General features: G+C 46.9%; 1 protein-coding gene across 4 annotated transcripts; it reads right to left on the reverse strand.

Moving 5' to 3' along the window:
* Positions 1–1,222: 1,222 nt before the first annotated feature.
* Positions 1,223–24,457, reverse strand: KIF9 (kinesin family member 9). 4 transcript variants are annotated; one of them, XM_052696964.1, is made up of 21 exons: positions 24,358–24,457; positions 21,943–22,039; positions 21,205–21,370; positions 21,005–21,111; positions 20,137–20,361; positions 18,394–18,477; positions 18,180–18,272; positions 17,496–17,643; positions 16,927–16,991; positions 15,815–15,892; positions 15,149–15,217; positions 14,650–14,754; positions 13,498–13,553; positions 12,263–12,353; positions 11,029–11,153; positions 10,200–10,382; positions 7,910–8,118; positions 6,064–6,243; positions 4,276–4,391; positions 2,041–2,145; positions 1,223–1,435 (listed from the first exon to the last, which is right to left on the reverse strand). In XM_052696964.1, exons 2-21 carry the CDS (start codon positions 22,036–22,038, stop codon positions 1,328–1,330), a joined length of 2,409 nt encoding a protein of 802 aa, XP_052552924.1. In that variant the 5' UTR covers position 22,039; positions 24,358–24,457; the 3' UTR covers positions 1,223–1,327. The 4 variants fall into 4 exon arrangements, 3 of the variants coding, with proteins under 3 accessions (XP_052552924.1, XP_052552925.1, XP_052552926.1); XM_052696965.1 differs by lacking the exon at positions 1,223–1,435 and having other exon boundaries at positions 2,031–2,724; XM_052696966.1 differs by lacking the exons at positions 1,223–1,435; positions 2,041–2,145 and adding an exon at positions 2,611–3,368.
* Positions 24,458–24,483: the final 26 nt, after the last annotated feature.

A 24,483-nucleotide genomic window follows, 5' to 3' on the forward strand; every position in this document is an offset into this window, starting at 1 on the left:
CCCCCTGGGATAACCGAGACTTTTGGAATCATCAGAAATGCCAGGATCACCCCCTGACCCCAAAACAACTGTCAACCCCCTGGATTACCTCCTGGGATCAGCGCTGGGGTCACTCACACCCAAGGATACGAGACACAAGCATCCCTGGGACAACCAGCACCCCAGGATCACTGGGACCCCCAGAATCACTCTGCAGGATCTCCAGGGATCCATCACACCCGTGGACGTTGGCACCACAGGGCACAGCACCCCAGCACACGAACACCCCAGGATGGCTAAAAGCTGCTCTTGCCCCTTTCGGAGATTATTTTATCTCTCCCTGGGGGAGAGCTCATTTTCTTGGGAAATTCTGCATGGGCTGAACTTCCAGCTGCTTTATAAGCCTCTGGAAATTGATTATTACAAAGAAAAGGCTGGTGTACACACACTGTTATCACTAGCCCTTGGGCTGAGCAGGCGATATTACAGCAACAAAGTAAACTGCAAGGAATTAAAGCCAAGCAAAGAGCTTGGATTAATTAATTTTCCCAGTGTTTCAGGTGAAAACCCCCAGCTCAGGATGCTGTAACTCACAGTAGGTGCAGCAGCCCACAAAGCTTCAGCAAGGAGCAGGTGGAAGGAAGAAGAGCTACAGCAATGGGCTGTGCGTCGCACTGCAGTGGAGATGTCCCACATCCAGGTCATCCATGCAAACCAGAGCAGGCTGGGGAGGAGAGCTTGCCCTTCCCAGCCATGGTTCTGTGTGGGATGAGGTGGCAGCAGCCTGGCAAAGCAGCACAGTGCTCACCACAGCTTTGCTCTCATCCTGTCCTGGGGTGGGGAGGCTGCTGTAACTCAACACTGCCATATCTAATGCTCAGCAACTGGTGGAAATGCTTCCTTGTGTGCACCTATCTCCAGAGCAGGCCGCTGGAGCCATGGGGCTCAAGGGGTCTCATCAGCTCCTGCTTGTCAGGATCCACTCTGAGAGCATGGAGCCAGCACATATGTGCCCTGATGCTCACACAGGTGAGAATAAGGCTGGGAGGCTCTGTCCCCAGGATGAAGGAGGGCAGGAGCAGTGCAGGGTGCCCATGACACCCCTCTGCCACCACACTGCGTGGTGCAGGGACACCCACAAAAACAAGCACTGCTGTTTCAGCTCCCTGCCTTGCATCCTGGCCAAGCTCTGGGTCTGATTACCAGTAACTTGTTCTAGCTGCACGAAAGCAAGTTGTTTCTTTGCTATTTTTTTCTTCCCTTCTGTTTATTTTTGATAAACCAGTTGTGAAAATAAAGTGACATTGCTCATCCCCCTTGTGCTGAATGCCAGGTGAGCCCCAGTCTGCTATGTGACATGCAGAAACGGCAGGGCTCTGTCCTTCCCTGCAGCTGTGATGTGCCCAGGTTTCTTGTGCATTAGTTTGAGGGATGACATGGCTCTGTTGTATGTGTGCTGGCAACAGAAAACAAACAAAAAACCAGTTATTTTCAGAAGTCTCATCAGTAAAAGCATTTTCCCTGCCAAAATAAACACCCTTTCCAACCTTCCCAAGTAGGGCTGCCCAAATAGGAACCATGAAGGGTGCAGCTCCGTCACAGCAGCGTTGCTATGCTGGTGGCAAATGCCATCAAGCTTGAATGAGGGCACAAGAAGCCCTTAGGACTCAGCCTGGGAGCTTCTCCTCACTGCCAGAACTGAGGCATTGGTTTTGTGATGTTCTCTTAAAAAACACACGGTGATTTAACGGTGCAGCTCTAAAATCTTTCTGAAGTTCCACTAAGCTCTTGGCCTCTGGTAATTTATGGTGAGCCTTTGCCAGGAGGGAAGTAGTGGTGAAAAGTGCTGGGATTGCTTTTCAGCAATAGGATGGGGCCCGTACATCAGCCAGTGGCAATGAACATCTCAAGGAGCTCCGCTGTGCTGGAGAACCCATCCAGTACGGTCCAAAGGGCTGTGGCCAAACTGCAGCAGGCCTAGAGGAGCCCTGCAGCGAGGCACAGAGCTGCTCGCTGCACACATTGGCAGTGTTACAGGGAGCTGTGCCCAGCTGACATCACCTTTTGATCAGTTCTCATTTTTGCCTTGTAGAATGCGACAGAATCCGGCCCAGCGGGCAGCATCGCCTCCTGCATCCGCTCGAACCTTTCCTGCTCATCTTCCTCCTGCCAGCAGAAAGACAGAGCCACGTGAAAATCGCACGTTGTGGCTGATGCCATTTGTTGCATTGCTCTCAGAAGCCTCAGGACACGGGCTGGGAGCGGTAGGTGCCCCCTTTCCCTTCCTTAGCTGAACAGATCTGGGCAGGAATTTATGCAAAGGCCATCTGCAAGCATAGAATCTTGGAGGGAGTTTCCTCAGCTGTCTTCTCCAGCTGTATCTACCCATGGGACTGTCTCCACTGCAGGGTGATCTCCCAGCAGAAAGAACTCTGAGCTGCACGTTGTCCCGTGCCCACATCTCTCCAGGCAACGTTCTGAACGGCGTGAGAGCACCAAGGAAGAGCATGGGTGGAATGGAAGCACAATGTTTTAGAGTTAGAGAATCGTGGAATCAGGTATCAGCCAGTGCATCATGTGTCCATGTTTGAGGAGCGCTCTGGCAGATTCTTTGGTCACCTCCTGATCACGAGCAGCTTGCAGAAGGTAACAGTGACTTTGTGGTGTGATAAAAGGTGAATGGCCAAACTGACTCAAAGCACGAGGAAAAGGTGCAAACCCTGATGAGAGCAATGGGGAATCAGTCTGGAAAAGGAAAAAATGGTCAAAAGGAGGAAAGAAACCTTTGCAGGAATAGCAGCACTGCCAGTGGCACTAACTGGGAACCTCAGTGACCTGCTCTCAGGGAAAGCAGAAAGAGAAACCAGTGCTGAACAGCATTCCAAGGGACATTGCTTAACCTCTGTGTGAAGATTTCTGCCTGTGACATCATCAGCTTGACACAGCTGCAAAACATTGCTAAAAGGCACGTTTCATTCATCTTTTGGGTTTTAACTGAGGTGATGATAGCAAATCCAGGGCTGGAAAGCATTGAGGGAGTTTCTGTGAATACACTGAGTAACCCTGGTTGGTAAAAGTGACTGGTGATGGGTTTCCTCTTTTCCCCAAAGAGTGGAACCCTGGAGCAGTGCAGTCAGTCTCCCTGCTGACCATCATCCAAAGGGGTTTGGGTTGCTTTTTTCCTTTGGCTGGGGCTTTTTAGGCTCTTCTCTGCATAGAGTTTACATCTGCAGTTTTCCAGGCTGATACATCACAGCATTCTGTTTAAAAGCAAACTTATACATCTTTTCCTTACATAATGTTTGTTATTCATAATCTCAAGGGAACAACTTCAGTTAGGATAGGAGGAATCTGTCTATGATTAGCTTCAAAACTCTTTGCATGCCTTTCTAGGAGAGAATAAAGAAAATGCTTCACTGAGATTTTCAGTCAAAATAATCAGACATACGGAGACAAAAGAAGTCAATTTCAGTTTTCCTTCTTGGGAACTAAAGCCACCCTGCCCCCAGTGAGAGGCAGGCTAGAAATAAGGCCATGCACTTAGGGAGGGGGGTCACACAGTTATGCCCCATTTACAGTCCTTCCCAGTTGGCTCCTGCTCCTCCTGGGACAGATGGATCTACAGCATGTCCACACAGCTGCCCAGAAGGGATCTGCAGCCAGGCAGTGGTGATGCAGACGGGGACTAATTCAGGGTGGGATGCACCCCTTGCTCCTGTCAGAGTGGAAGCCTTGCCACCACGTTCCTATCAAACAGCATTAAGGTTTCAAGCGTGACATTTAACAGGGAAGGACTGGAATAACTTCAGTGGAGAATAACGCAAAGAAGTCTGGTGAATAAAAGCTTAAGAGAAATGTCCATTGTCAGGAATGACAGAAGAGGATGGATATCCCAAAGAGTTGGTTTCTAAGCAGAAGGCTAGCTAAGTGCCAGTTGCCACAACATGAAACACAGTAGTTTAGCTGTAAACATTACAGATCATGCAGTTTGGAAACGAGCCTCCCCGCTGCCCCTCGCACCTCTGGGCACTTGGCCTGATTGCTGATAGTCAGCAGATGACTGGGTGCTTCAATCACTCTGTCCTATTTTAGCCTCGTCGTGGCAAAGCTGACAGGAATGCAAGAAGCACCTCCAGATAGCTGCTCTCTGCATCGTGTCAGCTAGCATTTCAGTGCCATGCTGCTTTGAGAAAGGGGCAGAGCTGCCATGCCTTCCTCCCACAGGCTTAGCTGAGCCCTCATTACCACGCAACATAGGGGTAGCAAGAAGAAGCAAAGCTGCCAGGAAAAACTCACCAGGCACATAACTCTGTTTATGGGAATCATTCCAGGTCTGATGTTGCCACTGGGCTTCAGGGCATTCTGCACATACGTGGGGATGAGGAAAGACTCACTGTACCAGATCTCAAACTCTGCAAAGCAAAGTGGGTTGCGATAAACAGGGCTGTAGTGAGCAGAGACAAAGGTGGATTTCTTGCAGCTCCCTGCCCGTGGGCCAGGCAGGACCTCAGTGCTCCAATCTCCTAAGTTTCAACCTATTAGAACAACTCGTTAATAAAGACAGGGCACTGTTAGCTGGCAAAGGCTGCTGCTCGTGAGGACCTGATGGCCCTGGGGACAGTGTGAGAGAGGCAGGCCACCAGGTGGCACTGGTCCTGCACAAGCCGCTTGGGAGCAGGGAGCTGGCAATTTGGAGTGGTCAGGCCATTTGAGGGTCGGATTTCAAAAGCAAATGCTAAGGAAGCACAACCGAATTCCATCCCATAATAGCCAGTGATAACACACAACAGGTGCTGCCATGCAGTGGGCATGTTGTCTTTATAACACTGGGCATTTCCCAGCAAGCAGCTGCACTCTGCTCTGATCCCTTGGCACGTTTCCCCACTCCAGGAGCAGCTCCTCACAGGCGGCATCCCTCAGTACGACCCACTGCTCTATGACACAGGAGTAAGGAGTAATTAGCAATATTAAACACAGACCCTGCAGTGCAGACACTGTGGACATGATGCAACACTGCTGACTTTTCACCCTGGTTTCAGCTCTGAGCTGACCTCTTCGATCTGGGATGACACAGATGTTTGTCTGAGTGGGTCTGTGCCTGAGCATTTAAACAGCAATCATCTGGAGCACCCCAAAAATACCAAACCCAGGTCCAACAGAAACCAGTGGCAAACTTACTGTGCAATCATTATTTGACCCTGTGTACCTGCCAGAACAAGCCACACATTTCTTTCAATGTGGGATTCCCTGATGGATACAAGCTGTGCTCTGGCAAGTTTGTAGGAGATGAAGTGTTGCTATGTCCACAGCATCCAAATGTTTGGGACGCTGGCATTTGTGCACCTACTGTTTTCCATCACAAGCACAAACCCGGGCACACAACAGGACCACCCTCTTGGTCCTGCAGACTTAAACTGAGCAGCCTGCAGTGGAGCACACCACGAATTCCCAGATCATGCAAAGCAGAGGTGTGACTCATCAGCACGAGGGCTGTGCTCGTGTGAAGAACAGGCTAAAAGGACTGAGCTCTGCTTCCTACTGCAGTGCTGAAATCTGAGTAATGCTCATCTCCCAGGGGTACAGAGGAGACAGCTGCAGCTCAGAGCCAAAGGCAGGTGTTGTTCCTTAGCCACCATCTATATTAAAAGAAATCAAAGGTGAGAACCAGGGCCATCAGTGAGAGCGTTACTATTGACTCTTACCCCACAGGAATGCATCTAGTGGCATGACCAGGGAGCAGTGTGTCATTATGTGTGAGAGAGAATCTACAGAAATCCAATGGTATGGCAAAAAAAAATAATAATTAAAAAAAAAAAAAGAAGATAAAAAGATAAAACATAATTATCATCAACAAAAAAACAAATCAGGAAGGCAATGAGAAAAACCACAACAGAGAATGACAGGGGCTTGTTGTATATGCAACAAGTCATCATCGTCGTCGTCATAGAATGGCCTGGGTTGAAAAGGACCACAATGATTATCTAGTTTCAACCCTCTGCTGTGTGCAGGGTGAAGTGCTGAGATGCTTTTGAGCACTCCAACTCTGCTGAATGCTGCTCAGAAGCTGCCCTGGTGTGCCAGTACCTGAGATGAGTTTGTTCCTGCACCGGTCCACCAGGTGCTGGCAGTACTGGATTTCTGCCTTCAGGTCCTGCAGTTCAGCATAGCTACATCTGTACTCTTCCTTCAGGTCCTTTAACTTCATGATGAGTAAAAACTCCTTCTCATCAATGATGAGGCGTCCTTTCTCATCAACATACTCTCCTGGAGGGTGAGAAAAGGAAATTAAGGTTTCTTGTGAGGGTGGAGAGGGACGAAGCACAGTCATGATGCTTCGAACCACACGGTAGTTACCCGGTTATACTGAGGTTAACCACACAACTGATATTTCCTTAGACATGCTTTCTACAAAGACAACGCTGCAGTGGTGTGGGGCAGAAATCATACCTGAACTCCTGAACCCACTCAGCCATCAGTCTCTGTGAGATGCAGGTGAGGAGCACGGAGTGGACCTGGCAGCCTGCTGGGAGCTCTCACATAAGGCTGTGGGGGCTCTTACAACAAAGACTGTCCCCCACAAAACCCTCAAACCCCTCCCCATGGCTCCTGCGGTGTCCCCTTCGGGGACAAAGGGCTGATCAGCTCTTTGGACACCATTAAGCCAAAGCTGCTTCCCTCGAATAAACATCTTTAGTTCTTGGTTTCCCTCAGATCGGTTTATTCTTGCAGTTTCCAGACCCCACGAGTTGGTGGATGTCCTCAGAAAGAGCAAAGGCTCCAAAAAAGTAATGAGTCTGTGAAAAGAGAAACGCTCACTCTGATACAGCTTCAAGCTGACACTGCTCATCATTTAGCCAAAAGGGCTCTGTGTTGTGCAGGGTCAGACCCTATGGGAAGAGACCGCTCACAAAGCACAGACAGAAGAGCTGTTTTGCAGGAAGGAAAATGGAAGCCAGCTGTGCATTAGGAAGTCTAATGCAGGGGCCATGGCTCACTGTTCAGGGCCTTCTTGCTACTGACCATTCCCTTTCTCTTTCATTCCCTCCCTGCTGCAGGTAGCACAAAATCTGACAAGCTTTCTAGGCATATTCTACCTAGCAAACATCTCAACGCAGCAAAGTATCAAGGAACCTACCCCCATTTTTTCCTCTAGCACTTTGCAATCTGGGATTTTGACTTCCATAAGCCAGACACTAACCAAGATGAACTCAGACTGTAGGGCACTGGCACTGCTGCTCAGATAAGCTGTGGATGCCCCATCCCTGGAGGTGCTCAAGGCCACATTGGCTGGGGCCCTGGGCAGCCTAAGCTGGTAGAGGCAACCAGCCCATGGCAACGAGGTGGAACTAGATGAGCTTTAAGGTCTCTTCCAACCCAATTGTTTTATGATTATATGAGATGCAATAAATCTCCACCACGGTAAGGCCTCCCCATGACTCAGGGAGGAAAGATTTAGGTTGGATGTCAGGGGAAAGTTCTTTACAAAGTGAGTGGTGAGGTGCTGGGACAGCTGCTCAGAGAGGTTGTGGATGCCCCGTCCCTTGAGTTGTTAAAGCCAGACTGGATGGGGCCCTGGGCAGCCTGGTTTGGTATTAAATGAGGAGGTTGGTGGCCCTGCATGTGGCAGGGAGGTACGAGATTCATGATCCTTGAGGTCCCTTCCAACCCTGGCCATTCTGTGTCATGTTTCTGTGACTTCTGCACTGTACTGACCTGCATTTGTCAGCATCAAAGCACAGAGTGAGGAGTGCTGAGGACTCCAATGCAGGAGGAATCAGGTGGCAAGCCACAAGGCCAGCTGCACAGCTAAAGGCATAAAAGATGGCAAGCAGCAGCGAGGTGTAGTGGTCCCACCACTGAAACTGCTCTGAAACCAGCAGCTCCCTCTCCTACCAGGTTCTTACTGGCCATTCTCCATGCAGTGACTTACCCTGCTGCGACCGCTCCTGCTTCTGAGCCTCCAGAGCCTTTTTGATGTCCTCCATTTCCTGTTTGATGATGTTGATCCTCCGGGCAACCGTACTGCTTCTCTTCCTCCTGGCCAGGAGGATGCTTTTGTTCTCTTTAAAGATCCTGTTGATCTCACTTCCACACTCCTCCTTAAATTGCTCAAATGCCACTGCCCTCAATGGAGGGGAACTGCAACAGAATTCAAAGAAGGCACATGGAGCTGTGGGGAGCTCAGTGTGTTCTGCCCTGCAGTTAGACCATGGGAGTGGCCATCACTGAGGTTTGTGGATGGTATTTCAATGGGACCTTTGAGGATCCCACTGTACCAGCTGCATATGGTACCATCCTGTGCCATTCCTGTCCCACTACATAACTCCCTCAAGAGTTATTTCCATGGAAATCACATTCCTCAGATGTCTCAGAATTGATTCTTTCCTGGAAAGAGGATTTCTAACGGTTTGAATTTTCAGAAAAACAACTAATCTCGTTCCTCCCTATTGTTGAACAGAAATGCTTTTGTTCTTTTCTTGCTGGATTCACAGCACAGCCTGGCAACGTCTGCCAAGCAAAGCCCTGAGCTGCATACAGTTGGCTGCTCTACACCGCTGCCTCCCATGGCCTTTAAGCTCAGCCTGTTTTGAAAGACTGAATTCAAAGTGGCATTTGTCAGTCCTGGCTTCTCTCTGAAATAGCTTTGAGGCAGATGTGCCCCCACAAAGAGCACCTTTTACTTCAACACAAAGCACACACAGCAAAAGGAGAGTGTCTCACGAGGCCCTTGGCACTGCAGGAGGAACACCATGCTCCAACATGCTGCTGCTCTGTGCTGCTGGTTGTTCCTGGTCAGTGGCGTGGGTCTGGTAGCAGAAAGGAACTTAAAGTCTTCATATCCCTCAGTCCAGCCTGGTCAAAGCAAAACCATCCGCTGCTTTTCACGGGTTGATCTCCTAAGGGCATTTTCAGGCATTTCAGAGGCTGCATGAGACTGCTTTCCTGCCAAACTGCTGGCAGAGCACTGCACAATGGCCACTGGGCAGACTATACAGCTTTGGCAGCTCAGCTCCAGAGCTGAGCCATTCTACTTGGGGTTGTGCCATATGCAGCTGGAGCAGCAGCCTTCCCTGTCAGCCACGGTTTTCAGAAGAATACTAAAATACATGCAGAGGGCATGGAAGAACACAATAGAATCACAGAATATCCTGGGTTGAAAAGGAGCACAATGCTCATTCAGTTCCAACCCCCTGCTGTGTGCAGGGTCACCAACCAGCAGCCCAGGCTGCCCAGAGCCACATCCAGCCTGGCCTTGAATGCCTGCAGGGATGGGGCATCCACAGCCTCCTTGGGCAACCTGTGCCAATAACAAATTAAGGTGCTCCAGGAGCAAACTCTCCTGGGACAGCTTCACCCTGAGATGCTCTCCCCAGCTGCAGGAACAAGGAAAAAGCAGTCATCTTCCACAAGGGCAATGGAGATACTCCTAATAATTCAAAGCTGCACTGCTTGCTGGGAGCTCTTGGCAACAGCAGATGGAGATGGGAAAAGTAGTGCGCAGGCTGGGTTGTGTGGGGTCCTGGCTGAGCTCCTGGGAGCTGAACAGCTGCATGCACATCCTCACAGAAAGCATCTTTGGTCTCTGTACCCTGTGCATGTTTTACCCCGTCAACACCATCAAGAAAGAAATGCAAACCAGTGCTGTATTTCTGTTGTTGTGCAAGCAGATGATGAGCACACTGTTGTGTTTCTGGCAGTTCTCCACAATTCCGCCCTGATACGGAACTTCCTGCCATGACCTCATGCAGATATTGCCCTCTTTTCATGAGTGTCTGGAGTTTGGTGGCTGGTCATGAGGTCTCTCTGCACTCTGACCAAGAGGTGACAAGTACTGTGATTTTACATGGGACCGACTGGAAATGTAATGCAATGGCAGAAGGTTAAAGCTGCAGGCGTGTTCCAGAATATCCAGAGAAAGGGGGGAAAAAAAAAACATGCCAGCATTTAAGTCAGGAACTGACTCTTGGTCAGTAAAGACCTCACACTCAACAGATTAACTGTGCAGCACAGAGCTCAAAGCAGATGGAGAAGATGACAGGCACCAGCACACTTTGGTACACTGCTACGTGACTGTGTACTTCTGCATCCAAGCAGTGAACATCTCTGATTCTCCCATTTACTTTGAAGCAGGTAGCTGTACTAGGGAGACACAGTGCCACCACCCTGGTGTAAACCATCCTCTGGCAGACAGGCTAAGCACCCTTTAAGGAGAGGCTTACCTGGGCCGCTGGGAAATCTCCTCAGAGACTGGCTTTGAGGGCTGTGCATCATTTTTTGCTGTATTCTCATTCCTTGCTTTCTCTTTCACATCCAAATTCTTGGTGGGAATGATTACCTGACTTTTTGATGGTAAGTGAGCAGCCAGGTCTCTCCCAGAAAAGAAGCTTTTAGTTCCTTCCTTCCTGATGGAGGGGAAAAAGATGAACCAGATTAATTTCTCTGTAAGAGGGCACTGGAACCAAGGCATGCTGTAGGTGTTAGGTTTGCCAGTTCAAAAGCTATCCTCTCTCAGCTCTCCTACATAAACACCAGCCTGGTCTACTTGGGATAGTCGGTGTGACTTCAGAGAGACCAAGGAAGGTGTTCACCAGACCTCTCTCCATCTTCCCAGAGAAGAACTGCACAGAGAGGTCCCCCATTTCATGCAGCTACTGAAGCCTTGGTGGTTTATCTCTGTGTTTCCTCAAGGATTTAAAGGAAATGTCAGGGAGGAGCCAAGCCACAGAAGCAGTTGCAGAAATTGCCCTCTCAGGGACACCACTCCTATAAATTCTAATATCTTTCTTTCTGCTGTTCCTCTTCCCCTTCACAGCCTCTTCTCAGTTTCACTCCATACCTGCTGCTCAGTCTGTTGCCCCCTTCTCTTTCCACTTGGCAGATCTCATTCTACCCAACACTTTAAAGATAACCTTCATGTTTAACGAGTCTCCTGATGCCATCACCAGCCTGTTCCCTTCCTTGCTCCCTCTCTGCCTCCATCCACGTGTGACAACATGTTGTCCAAGAGAAAAATAAAAATAAGGAGAGTAGTTTGGCTGCTGAACTCACTTGAACTGCTCACTGCTTGTCCTGAATTTCTTCTTCTTCTCATCAGGTTTGGGTGAAACTGGGGTAGGTCTGGTCTCCACATCTCGTCTCTTCAACAAATGGTGATCCACATCAACTATACCCAACTGAACATGGGAAGAAATAAAATATGGACCAGGAGGAATAGCTCTGCAGCTGTCTAGGCCATGATATCCAGCCCATACCCAACAGTGACTTCATATTGCTATAGAACCTAATCTGGAAATCTTTGTTCACTATGTGAACATCTAGAAAGTACAAATTAAAAACCAGAATTATCTACAAATTCATATGCTGAATGTTTTACATTCCTAGAGGGTCTCATGTCATGGAAATAAGTTCAAGCTTTTACTACAAATCTCCCCCAAAACTTTAGACAGTTGTAGATACTGAACGATTCAGAGAGCATCCATAGTGTTTTACTGATGATATAAGCATAACACAAACAGCATTAGTAACAGTGCAATTAGTAACAGTGCAATGGAAAAGCAGCCTCAGAAGTCTTCATTGAGTGTAAGAGAATCACAGTTTTTATACTGTCTCTCATACTGCCCCACTCATAAAACAGGAAGAGATGTTAAAATCTACTTCTCTCAAGGTTTGGCTTTGTTTGTCAGTTCTAAATAGAGACTTGAATAGGCCCATCGTGTGTTTTTTTGTTAGGCAAATACTTCACATTTTCCCTTGGGCTTTTTCTCCCAAATATTCAGAGCATCCACAGTTAAACCACAGAACAAGTAGATGCCCTGCAGAGCAGATAATGATTGTTTTATCCCCGTTACTGGGTGAAAGAAAGGCAAGGAAATAACCACTTCAGAGAGAAAGAATTTTGTGATGAAAACTATAGGTCAGAGTCGACAGCTGCATTTATGGTTTCCATAGCATATATTGCTCCTGAAATTATAAGGGTTAAAAGGGGCCTCATCAGATGCAGGTGATCTGGGCCTGGCTGACAGGCAGGTCGCCTTCTTAGATCAGCTTAGACTTTCTCCCCTCCTACCTGGTAAATGATTCTCTTCAAATAATGGGCCAAATGCTCAGCTGACAGGAATGCTACTTCGTTAGCGGTGCCTGCTGAGAGCACTCACCCATCACACCAGTAGTTCTGAGTTCAGATTTCAATGGGAAGTTCTCAGCTTGAGGCAATTCAAGGTTCAGAAGCAAAGAAGAGAATTCCACATTGGGTTTGGGGCAGGACCTAAGCACCAGCCATTACCTTCTGAGCAGCAGCAATAGCAGCAAAGTCGTTTTTGTCTATCAGAACATACTTGCTTCGTAGCCTGGTTTCCACTTCACCTTCCTGTTGTCTTTGGGGGAAAAAAAAACAACACAACAGCAGCCCCTTACCGTTGCGTTGAAGGACTGTTTCATATGCCAAAAGCTGGAATACCTCCTGACATCACGTTTCCAAATAAAGTATATTTTACCTGTGATCTCATACCCAAGCACCCTGTCTCGATCCTTCTGCTCTTCCTCTGAATGTTGTAACCTGTTCCCATTCTCCTTGTCCTTTCTTTTTTCAGACTGGATAGCCTATGGAAGCTTTTCATGGATACTTAAATACTTAACAGAGCCTTTTAATAGTCTAAATTAAATGATATCACATCTCTTCAGGCATGTCACTCAAATATCAAATCTTACCCTAGCATGGAGGTTTGCAAACAGTGATTTTTTTTGTTCACTGAAAGGATCAGGTGAAGCACTGTCCATGGGATTAATTATTATCACTGTTCAACTAATCAATTCAAATCTGCAAGTTAAAAAGAAAACAAAACCCCAAACCTGCTGCTTCAGCACAATAAAAGGAGTCTGAAGTTCAAAAAACCCACAACGATGGGTGGAAATGTTACCACTTTGGTCTTTGGTCCCTGAAAAACCAGACTGCCTGGTCTGATGACATTACCACAGACAGCTGAGTTAAGACAAGTTTCTTAAGAGCAGGCAGATTTTCTACAGCAGCATCCTGCTGTCGCTCTTACAGCAGAAAAATCTAATTAGGAGTTGGACTGGATGATCTTACAGGTCCTTTCCAAGTTGGAATAACGACTCTGTGATCTGCTGCCTCGCCAGACCATGGTTGGTTATGGAATGGTTGGTTGGCTGCCCTAACAGCCTCATCCCTCTTTGTTCTCTGCTGTTTCATGACATGGAATCTGCTTGCCCATTTTTCCCAGCCTGCCATTTACATTCCCTCATTCGGCCCAAAAGAACATCTCTCCTTACTCACCAGTAAGACTTGCAAACAGACACTTCCACCCTTTCTCACCTCCACACCACTTGGACAGAGAACACTTCCTTGGAAACAGCCACACCATTCTTATCATGCTCCTCAATATTTGCTGTACTTCATAATACTTCATGATTAATTTCCACCCATTAAGTAAGTGTGATATCCCAGTTGATATGGTTCCTAAACCTTACTGTGAAATACATCAATCCTGAACATCTTACCTTACAATCAGCTTGAACTGCCTAAATACCTCCTGGACTTGCCTGCAGTTCATTATCTGAGGAAAAGATGCATACAGTGAAAACACAAGTAAGCATTTCCATGCTGTGATCAGCTGCACCAATTCAAATATCTCAGCTTGTGAGGGCTCTGCTTTCCCATATGTGGGTATGAGCACTGAAGGAGAGACACCTTTATAGTGTACTTGGCTGGAGGTGGATAAGTTGCTTGTTCTGAGAGAGGAATCTGATAGATTGTGATCAATTCCATGGGGTGCACAGTCAGCAAGGTAACAAATTATCAACAGCAGTTTTACAAATGGCACAAAGGGCACCTGCTGACCCACCTGCAAATTATGAAGCCACTTCTCACTGCTGTCCAGGACTGTGTTAGAACTAGCATCTTACCCACGATATCAAAGAAGTGTCATTGAGCCACACTGTCTTTGTTTTAGTGGAACACAGGCAAGTAATGAGGAGTGCAGCTGAGCAGGAATCTGCACTCAGGTCTGCCACGGTCTAAGATTCTAGACTTCAATGTGAAATGCTCTTTAGTCTCACTCTAAAAGATTCTTTAGTCCCATTAAAGACTCTACTCCCTGTGTGAAACTCCTTTGTCCTCTGCCTTTCCTGCTCCATGCCCACCCACATCACATGTTGCAGCCCAGGTAAAACAGACCTTCACATGAACCTTTAGTCTGCTCCATTCCTGCCTGCTGGAGGGAGAACAGAGATGTGGAGAGAAGACAGTGCTCACATGAGATGAGAGGGAGTATCTCAAGCTGTTTCATTTACAATCATAGAATAATAGAATCGTTCAGAAAAAGGAAAAGACCTTCAAGATCAGCAAGTCCAACCATCAGCCTGACCTACCAAGTTGACCAGCACCCCCAGGTTCTTCTCTGTCAGGCCATTTTCCTGCCATATTCCCCCCAGCCTATGACTCTGCTAGGGGTTATCATTAAGTTTCCAAAAAAGCAAGAATTCTATGAAAACAAAGAGACAGACCCTAACAAGACAAATAAATATACACACGATTCTGTAGCATTTCTCAAGTTAATGACAACCTCTTCAGAGGTTTTCTTTGCTCCTGCCTTAGAATAAAATGGGAAGGAAGCAGCATATAAGTCTTTTTCTACTTAAAAAGCTACTTACATCAATTTCATCAATGGTTCCCTGTAGATATTTATGGATTTGAGATTTAATCTCTGCTACCTGGACATCAGTCAGAGGGCTATAAGTCACCAAAGAACGATTTACCTAAGACAAAAGGCAAACAACTGAGTGTCAGTGGATTACAGAGACCTCAGCAAGTGCCAGGCTGACATTGGTCTCCTCGTGTTTAATTTCTGATTGTGACTTCTTGTCAGATCAAGGGGCATGGAAGCATGCTGAAAGCAATGCATTCCCTTTCACACTTTAACCAAACAAGAAGGTGGCTTCACAAGTCTTAAACAAAAATCTGCACTGGATGACAAATGAAGCTACAGCACAGTCTCAGCACAGAGCTTTGACTAAACCCCATCAGATTATGCTGAAGGCAGAAAGAAGAATTCAGTCACGTTGGGTACTGAATGACTGATTCCACAGCAAAACAGTGATCACGACAAAGCCCTAATTAGGACCATTGATGGTGGTGCAGCCTGTTCCTCACCAAGCTGTCATGCATGGCCAGCTCCTGCTTCAGAAGACTGATTTCCTTCTCCAAAGTCTTCACTGTTCCCTAGAAGGAAAACAGAAGGGTAAGTAAATGACCAAATGCTATCAGGGAAAAAAAAACCCAACCTGCTGAAAAGCAGCATATCTGAGCTGCTGTGTAACATCACAGCTGTGTGCCAGCTCCCCCAGAGTTGGTTGTCAGGTTTGCATCAGTGAAATAGTGAGTCTGAAAACATTTTGCCTTTGATTGGCTTCCAACAGGACAGCTTCTGTTGTGTCCTGGGTGGACTGCCTGCAGAGCCAGCCCAAGCCATCTAGAAAAAGGCTACCTGCTTATTAACTTGCTGCTTTCCTGCTCTGGTGCTGTAGGGGTTCTCAGGTTCAGGACACAGAAATACTGTCTTGAAAGCAAAGAAATAAGCAGTGCTCCACTCTGACCATTACTGAACTCTGTAGGAGTTCCAACATTAACTTTAATAGAGGCAGGAGTTTAAAATAATCTATTTTTTTTTCTGATATACCTGAATGTAGTCAGTCTCAGGCTGGCTGATGAGTGGAATTTCGTTAAACTACCAAATCTCTCTCAGGTTCTTAAGGTAATTATCCTAAATATTAATGAAATGAGAAAATATAACCCCTTTCATTGCCTTTCTCTACGTACCTCTGAGTCGTAAGTCACATTAATGACTGGCTCTGTTGTGATCCATTTCATTCTGGTAGCAAAACGAAGAGAAGACAACTGAAAAACACGTTTTTTCAGTAACTGAAAGATATATTGGTGAGGACACGATGTTCATAATCCGTTATTATTCAATTGTATCAGATCCCAGTCCATAGCAAAGTAAAATGTGTGTAACTCCATCCAGCATCACAGAGTTTGGGATTCCAGGAACGTATCTTCCAGTGCTCATTGGCTGCTGTGTGATGAGCCAGCTTCAGCTGATGTTTTGTCTCTTCTGTTTTGTGTGTGGACAGTTCTTTGTGTAACAGACTTATCCCCCATCTCACTTCTCATTCAAATAGCACATCCTAATATCCCTGAGACATACATCAGAGCCTTTCAGGCTTAATTCCTGCAATTGTTGTATCTTGCAAGCTGCAGCCAGAAAGTCTTCCCATTTCCTGGGTAATTTTCCTTGTTTCTAGATGCTACCACAGCACAAATAGGAGATGAACAGCACTCTGCCTTGATCACAGCCACATAGCAGGTGACTGTGTTTCCCCTTTCTGCTCTTTAAAAGGCTCTTGGCAAAGAGAAAGATGATTCCCTTCTCTGTGTCACAGATGTGGTTAGGATGATCCATTTCACACAGTGAGGCTTCTGCCAATTTTATTCTTTCACAGCCTTACTGCTAGGATGCTACTCCTGGTTCCAGTATCCCAAGAACCAACTGAAAGCCAGCTCAGTTCTGACATGAACTGGTGCCATTCCACTGACTCTGTGACGTTACGTACCTTTCAAAACACATTTGCAGAGCTGAACCAACAACAATAATTAATACCATCCAGAGTGCTTGGATTTTTGCTGTTTGGACCTGCCATCATTCAGGCTGCTTTGCACAGTTTGCATCACGAAGCAGATTGACTAGAGCAATCTGTTCTCTGAGCCATTGAGATAAGAGGAGCTATCCAAGTTTTCTGATGGATGAGACAGGATGTTTCCCTGGGACTCCTGCCACAGCCCTCCAAAAGATACTCCTTAACTTATGGCCAACACAATTGCAACAGCAGTGTGAAAAAGACTTCAATTCTGCAGAAATAAGCTCTACTTACAGTCTCCTCTACATGCAGAGCTTCCCCACAGATATTGGCCACTAGGACAGTATTGCATTTTCCCCCTGAAACAATAGATTTTAAAAAAAAAAAGACAGTAAAGAATTTAATTTTGTTGTTGCTTCCTTTTGTACAGAAAATAATACATCATGTGCTGATAGAGAATAGAAAATAAAAGAAGCAACAAGGACCACAGCTGGTTTGTAAGTGCCCCTCTAAAGTCCCAGATACAGAATGACTTAGAAATGAAGGTGAAATGTTTTTTACCTCTTGATTGTGCAGTAAGGAAATGAGAATACAAACTGTAAAGGCTTGAAACTGGATAAATCAGAGCAGAGGATTTTTAAAACCCTTGGCCAGTACAGGATAATCTGACAGGACATTGCCACTGCCTCCTGTAAGAGCAGGGCAAGACTTCCCAGAATCATGGAATCACTTCTGCTTGCAATACCTCACACATCCCTCTGAGTTTATGTGTTTATGTGTAAGAATCTTCAGCGCTGACAGGCTCACCGAAACACTATTTTCTAGGCATTCTACACGGGGCTGCTGCAAGCCACAGCTTTTACCTAAGGCGTCCTTGAGAACGTGGGTAAGCTTGCTCTGCCGGAAGGGGATGTGCTCCCTCTTCGGGTCAGCCAGGGCAATGATGATTTGCTCAAGGAATGACAGAGACTTGTTGATGTACGCGGCTTCCTTCAGCACCCGCCCTTCAGACTGCAAGGGAAAGCAAAAAGCAGAGCTTCCACGACAGATGTTTCTGTTTGAACTGCAGAACAGGATGGCGATCTCATTCAGACCAACCCGGTTTGTGATGTCCTTTCAGTTTGAAAACAGAAGTTTGCAGAGACTTCATTACAAGTCTACCAGATCTGCTAGATTCCTTCACGGTGAGGAAAGGCTGTATTTGTAACACGGGATTTGTCCTGTGATCAATACAGAACGTCACATGGGACCTGCAGAGGTCAGTGCTGAGCTCTAAGAAAGTTTCTGCTCTAAGAGTTTGCCTGCTGTGACCCAAGGCTGCAGATTTGCACTGCGGCTCATGGAACAAAGAGGAAAATCATGAGCTCCTTATCAGGGCTGATGGCTGTGGCCCCTTCCCTGTGTGGAGAAATGATAAAAAGCAGGTAAACTAACAGAGCCTGGGTTACAGGCTGAGCCCTGTTGTGGAAAGCCCTGCAATTTCACCTCCAACTTGTTGATGACTGGCCTGCCCACCCCTGGACTGAAACATTTCTTCCACTACTTACTCCGGTCTTGCTCAGTCTCTCGGAGCCTGCCAAGTCTATCAAGTTGATCTTAGAATGAATGCATCTGGTATCTGAGAGAACTCTGACACGAGACTGAAGGGGAAAAGAAAATAAAGTGCACTTAATAGCAGGCAAAACTGACACACAGCAAGAGCCAGACATGTAAAGATCCTCAACCATTAGAGTCCCTAGAAAAAGCTGCTGGAGCTCTTACCTCAATATAGATAGTAAAGATGCAATGAGATCTGGATGAATTTTTATTCAGCGAGTGTTCTGCTATCACTCTGTTGGTCTCACCCTGCAAATGAAGGCAGAATTGAAGATGGTGTTTCCAAGCTTCTGCACCAGTGGAATAAAGGGAAATTAGAAATAGGAATTTGAAATAAGAATAGTGATGGTTCAGCCTTTGTTCTGCAGACTGAGATTCAGTTGGTTAGAGCAGCACGTGGCATTTGCTTCACTTTCTTATTCAAAGGCTTCTGAAAGCATTTCTGCAACACTGCTAAGGGTCAGTTCACTGTAACTGTGCCTTTTACCAGAAACCACGTTGTCTGTATTTCCACTGTTATGGCTTAGCTCACAGCTGTGGCTTTGTAAAGAACAGTCGGTAAGCCTCGTGGAGACTCAACACCTCCCTAGCTGTTTCAGTTTCTTGATGAGAACCAAAGAGCTCCCCAGGCTTTAAATGTGACAGAAAACCACATCTATGCTAGCCACAGGTTTGTATAATGCTTACAGAAATAAAAAACAAAACAACACTGCAAATTATGTTGCAACTGCTTGATAGGACTGCTAGTCTACCTGGTGAGGGCCAGAAGTGACTGGCACTGCACTACAGTCTAGATTCAGGAGCAAGAACTAATGTGAAAACCTCTACACAAATGCAGGCAAGTTAAGCTGTGTTACCATCTTCCCTCTTCTCTTTAGAAGGAAAACAGAAGCTGTTGTGAATCACAGGGCCCAGCTTATGGCACTGTGCTTCCTTTAATAAAAAGGCAAGCCAAAGATTTTAAGGACACCAGATGGCTCCTGGTAAGAGCACAATTCCTGCAAACAGAACTAATGATTTACTCATGTTTTCCTTAGGAAATAAAGCGCTCCCATGGAAAGAAGGATGCAGCCACGAGTTAAGCAAACCTCCTTCACAAATATAACCCATGGTGTGAACATCCCTGCTGTAAAATCTTATGGGTGGACCTGTGCTGTGACCAATCCAAAAGTGGCTCTGGAAAGGCTCTTTTCTTGAAGCACTGTCCTAGCACATAGCTAGGCCAGACAGGCGTGTTGTTTTTCAGGAAGAAATTCCAGTGCAGGTCAGCTGGTGGATCTGAAGGGATCCCAAATATTCCTTCATGTTGAGGCACTCACTGACATCTTTGTTGATGATCAGGGAAGTTTCAGTCTGCTGCTATGTCAGACAAGTCTGATGACATGAAGGCAGTCTCTGGCTACTTGAACCATTTTGGTGCGACCTGAAATCTCCAAAGCTACTTTTCACGGCCTCACCTCTAACATATTTCCTCCAGCACTCAACTTACCCTGGAATACACTAAAACCAGGGTTTCTCTATAGAGATCTTTCAGAATCTCTGCACAAGGGACATTTTCCTTGCAAGAACGTGTACTACAAAGCATTACCAGTTCTTCTACCCCTTGTAAGAGAACAGAAAGGGCTCAACCTTTGCCCTGTCCCTGGAGGTGTGCAAGGCCAGGTTGGATGGGGCCCTGGGCAGCCTGGTCTGGTATTGAATGGGGAGGTTGGTGGCCTTACCTGTGACAGGAGGGTTCATGATCCTTGAGGATCCCTCCCTTCTAACCCTGGCCATTCTGTGATTCTGTGTGATTCTGTGAACCTCCCTCCAGCAGTCCTGACCACCCACCCCCTGCATCACTGACTTCCCTCAGCTAAGCCAAGCAACATAACCAACAGATGAGGCGTAATACTGGTCGCTCCTTGCCTCAAAAAGGAGATTGAGAGCATCCTCCTCGTCGCTAACAGGATGTATAGATAAGCCTTTCACATAAACACCCTGTGGGCAATCCACTACAGCCATCTGCACGTCACTGGCCCCACTGCTTGTCGTGGTGGACAGAAGGTCACACAGTGTCTCGTTGTAGATTTCCAAGTAGGATATCCTGACAGTGATGAATGAATCAACAGAACACGCGATTGCTTTGAAGACCTGTACAAGGATGAAGAAGTAGTCAGTGGCAGGGCTAGCTCACAAACAGAGCTACCAGCTATTTATGGCTTTACAGAGAAGCTATTTATGGCTTTATGAACAGCTGGAAGTTCATCTTTATGTGCAGAGCTAATTCAGAACTGTGGTTGCCTGAGGGCTGACAGGGTAAGGCAACATTTTTAGTTGACTTTAGTTTAGTTTCTCAGAACAATGATCTTGAAAACAACTCTTCTGAAGACCTTCTCACATTTGGGAAGCAACCCATTGTGTGAACTAGAAGAATCAAACAGGAACAACCTCTGTGAATGACAATACAGCATAACTGCTTGATTCCTCCCATTTTTGTTTCAGGCTGTATCCTTAACACCCCCACACTGGTTTATCACTCCATCCTGCTCTGCAATATCACTGTTATCAGTGCACAAGGTCACAGCACAGTAAAATGAAGGTACAACGTATTTTACAGGATCCTTTCTCTCCTTAATGATCATCGTTGAGATAAAACAAAGCAAAAAGGAGTTGGTGGAGATCAGATGAAACGTTTTCACCGTGTTAAAGCACTTTTAAGAGTATCAGCAATAACTGATACGAGTGAGTTGCTATCATTTCTTTCAGTCTCTTTCCCCATGCAGATACTCTGTACCTGCTGCACAGCTCGGGGTATGATGCCTCGATGCTTGTACTCTGCAGTCGCTCCAGTCATTGTGTAAGTTTTACCAGCCCCTGTTTGCCCATAGCACATTATTGTACCTAGAAAAGATTCAAAGCAAAAGAATAAACTCAGGAGGGAATCTCTGCATTTCTCAACCACCACACCAAATAACAAAAAGAGCTGCAGATTACCATTATAGCCAGTTAAAGCTTCAGACACCAATTTCTTAGCTACAGTCTCATACGTCAGTTCCTGGGAGGTATTGTGAAGGACACCATCCAGTCTGAAGGACCAGTCGGTCTGTTTGTTATTCACAATTCCCTTCTTGGCATCTTTTTTGATGTATATATCTATGCTCTGAAACCCAAAAAAGGAATTAAAGGTGACTTCAATAGCCAGGAAAAGATTCAGGAGATAGCGTCCAAAAATTATCCACTCATTGAAGAGCTGAAAGTGAGCAGAAAATGGAGCTCAAATGATGTGTTTTTACTGACCCTTGTGGCCATACTCTAGTCATAGCTGTTCTGAAAAAAAAGGAAACGTGGCTAGGCTCATCTCTCAGTGATGTGTCTGGGTTGGGGTGCCAGGGAAATGATTAGTTGAGCGAACAGAGGTCTGTATTGACAAGGAAGGTCAAGTCAGGAACTTGCATTTGGGGACCAGAAACAGACTGCACCATAGGGAAACCTCTTAGGATGAAATGGTGGTTACCACAGGGCACTCCTCAAGGATCAGACACAGCCCTCTGCAGGATTTCCATTAGTGACTGCATCACAGGAGGCACGTGAACCACCACCACGTTTGCAGATCCAAACTCAGGAGGTCATCAGCCAAAAATTCTGTATGACTTCATGGAACGGAAGAATTTCTTTGAGAAACATTGGAATCAAATTTCAAACAGTTTGCACTTGCAATCCGTTTCTATCTACCTTGTTGTCTGGCCCAAACTTGATCACATCTTGAGCAAAATGAGCTGTTGGCTTCACTCGCACAAAGGCACGGACTTTCTTTTCAGCTGCATGCATTCTGAACAGAGGAGAAGAAAAAAGAATAACCAAAAGTGTTGCTTTCCCTAAAATGTATTATTGGTTACCAAAAGAGGAGTGATAGAGTAGTAGAGCTCTAGAATAGAGTCTTGATGAATGTTCAGCTGCAGTTTCTATCCTTCATGAGGAGCAACTGTGGGCAAACGATTGCAGGAAATTACTTCCAGCATTGTTCTGCTCGGAGAACTGGGCACAAATTCCTCTTGTGCATCAGTCCTGTTAACATCCAGCAACTCAAGCTTGTCCTCCCCTTAGCCCTGCAGAGCAAAATCACTGCAGGAACACAAGATGGAATTTCTTAGTTCCTAGCAAGCACCTGGTCTTCAGGTTTCCAGAAGAGAAGCACACGTCTGACAACTCATGGCAAAAACTCATGGCAAAAATCCTGTGTATGGAATCATGAAGGTTGGAAAAGACCACTAAGATCACCAAGTCCAAGCCCAGCCCATCACCAATAATGCCCTCAGTGCCACATCTCCAAGGTTGAACACCTCCAGGGATGGTGACCCCACCACCTCCCTGGGCAGCTGTGCCACTGCCTGACCAACAGCTGTAGCATTGCATGGGGTTGATGCGACCAACACGAACCAGAGAGAGAGAAAACAGATTCAGAACGAGGGGAATTTTCCTCACTGCAACAATGCAGTGCCCATTGTTCAGCATTTGGAGAAAGCCATTATTCCTGGAAATATTTGCTTCCATTGGAAGATGGGAAGGAAACAGCCCGACGCCTCTCTGGCATACTTTTAGCCAACAGAATAGAAACACAATATCCTGCAGCTCATTAGGAATAACCAGTCTGATTTTTAATTGGCTTTTGCCTGCAGAGGAACTTTTATTGAAGCACTGTAAAGCAAACTACATATTTGTTGGTCAGCTAGCTGTGTCTATGGCTGCTTCACCACTCTAAACTCCCTCCCCCTTTGAACAATAAATACTCAAAGGAGAAGGGCAGCCAGAAGGTCAACAGCTCTGTTTCACAGGTGGTGTCCCCAGGGGTTTGTCTTGGGATTAGTCATCTTCAGCATCATTATCAATGCCATAGATGATGGGATCGAGTGCACCCTCAGCAAGTTTGCAGGCAATACCAAGCTGAGTGGTGCAGCTGAGGCAATAAGAAGGGATGGCATCAGAGGGACCTGCACAGCCTTGAGAAGTGAATGTACATCAACTTCATGAGGTTCAACAAGTGCAAGGTGTTGGGTCAGAGCAATCCCAGCTGTGAGTACAGACTGGGACAAGAACTCCCTAAAAGCAGCCCTGTGGAGAAGGACTTGGGGTCCTGATGGACAAAAAGCTGCACGTGAGCAGCAGTGTGAGCCTGCAGCCCGGGAGGCCGACAGCAACCCGGGCTGCATCAGCAGAGGGGCGGCAGTGGGGACAGGGAAGGGACTGTATAAATATTCTGTTCTGTGATTCTGTGACTGCCTCGTGGGGCCCCGCATGGAGCGATGCCGGGGGAGGGATTGGAGCTGTGGGAGCGCGTCCAGGGGAGGGCATGGGGATGCTCACCTCTCCTATGGGGACAAGATGAGAGCTGGGGGTGTGCAACCTGGAGGAGAGAAGGCTCTCGGAATCACAGAATCACAGAATGGCCAGGGTTGGAAGGGACCTCAAGGATCATGAAGCTCTAACCCCCTGCCACATGCAGGGCCACCAACCTCCCCATTTAATACCAGACCAGGCTGCCCAGGGCCCCATCCAACCTGGCCTTGAACACCTCCAGGGATGGGGCATCCACAGCCTCCCTGGGCAGCTGTGCCAGCCCCTCACCACTCTCTCTGTGAAGAACTTCCCCCTGACATCCAACCAAAATCTCCCCTCTCTCAACTTCAAACCATTTCCCCTTGTCCTGCTGTTATCTACCCTTTCAAACAGTTGATTCCCCTCCTGTTTGTAGGCTCCTTGAAGAGAAGGGAAGACTTCACTGTTGCCTTTTAGTACTTAAAGAGGGTTTATAAGCAGGAAGGAAACTGAGTTTTTATATGAATAGGTAGTGATAGGACACAGGAAAGGCTTTAAACTAAAAGAGGAGAGATTACATTAGATATTAGGAGGAAATTTTTAACTCAGGGGGTGATGGGACACTGACAGGGCGATATGGCCCTGAGGAAGTGGACGAGGCCCTGAGGAAGGGGTGGCGCGGCCCTTAAGGTGGCCGGGGCCAGGAGACGATGCGGAAGTCACAGGGCCTCGAGGATGAGACGGGACCCTGAGGAGGGGGCGACAGAGCTGTGAGCAGGACACGGCCTTGAGGAGCAGGGCAAGGCCCAGAGGACGAGGTGACACGGCACCTACCTGCACCCCCTCAACAAGGCCAAACCGCAGCGACCCCGTTAAGGCGGCGCGGAGCTGCGTGCAGCGTTCCCATAGCAACACATACTTCCGGCCGCCGCACCGGAAGTGGCTGAATGAGGCGGAAGC

The sequence above is a fragment of the Tympanuchus pallidicinctus genome, unplaced genomic scaffold, assembly GCF_026119805.1.
Source record: "Tympanuchus pallidicinctus isolate F22 unplaced genomic scaffold, pur_lepc_1.0 scaffold3, whole genome shotgun sequence".
In the NCBI taxonomy this organism is placed as follows: domain Eukaryota; kingdom Metazoa; phylum Chordata; class Aves; order Galliformes; family Phasianidae; genus Tympanuchus; species Tympanuchus pallidicinctus.

Bases quoted from the DNA above. Each gene is read 5' to 3' on its own strand.
- KIF9 (XM_052696964.1), bottom strand. From the start codon at position 22,038: ATGCATGCAGCTGAAAAGAAAGTCCGTGCCTTTGTGCGAGTGAAGCCA. The intron at 21,112-21,204 runs GTAATCTGCAGC...AATCTTTTCTAG, and splicing joins AGCTTTAACTGGCTATAATG to GTACAATAATGTGCTATGGG. The intron at 1,436-2,040 runs GTGATGTCAGCT...TTCTGTTGCCAG, and splicing joins AAATGAGAACTGATCAAAAG to CACACATACAACAGAGCCAT.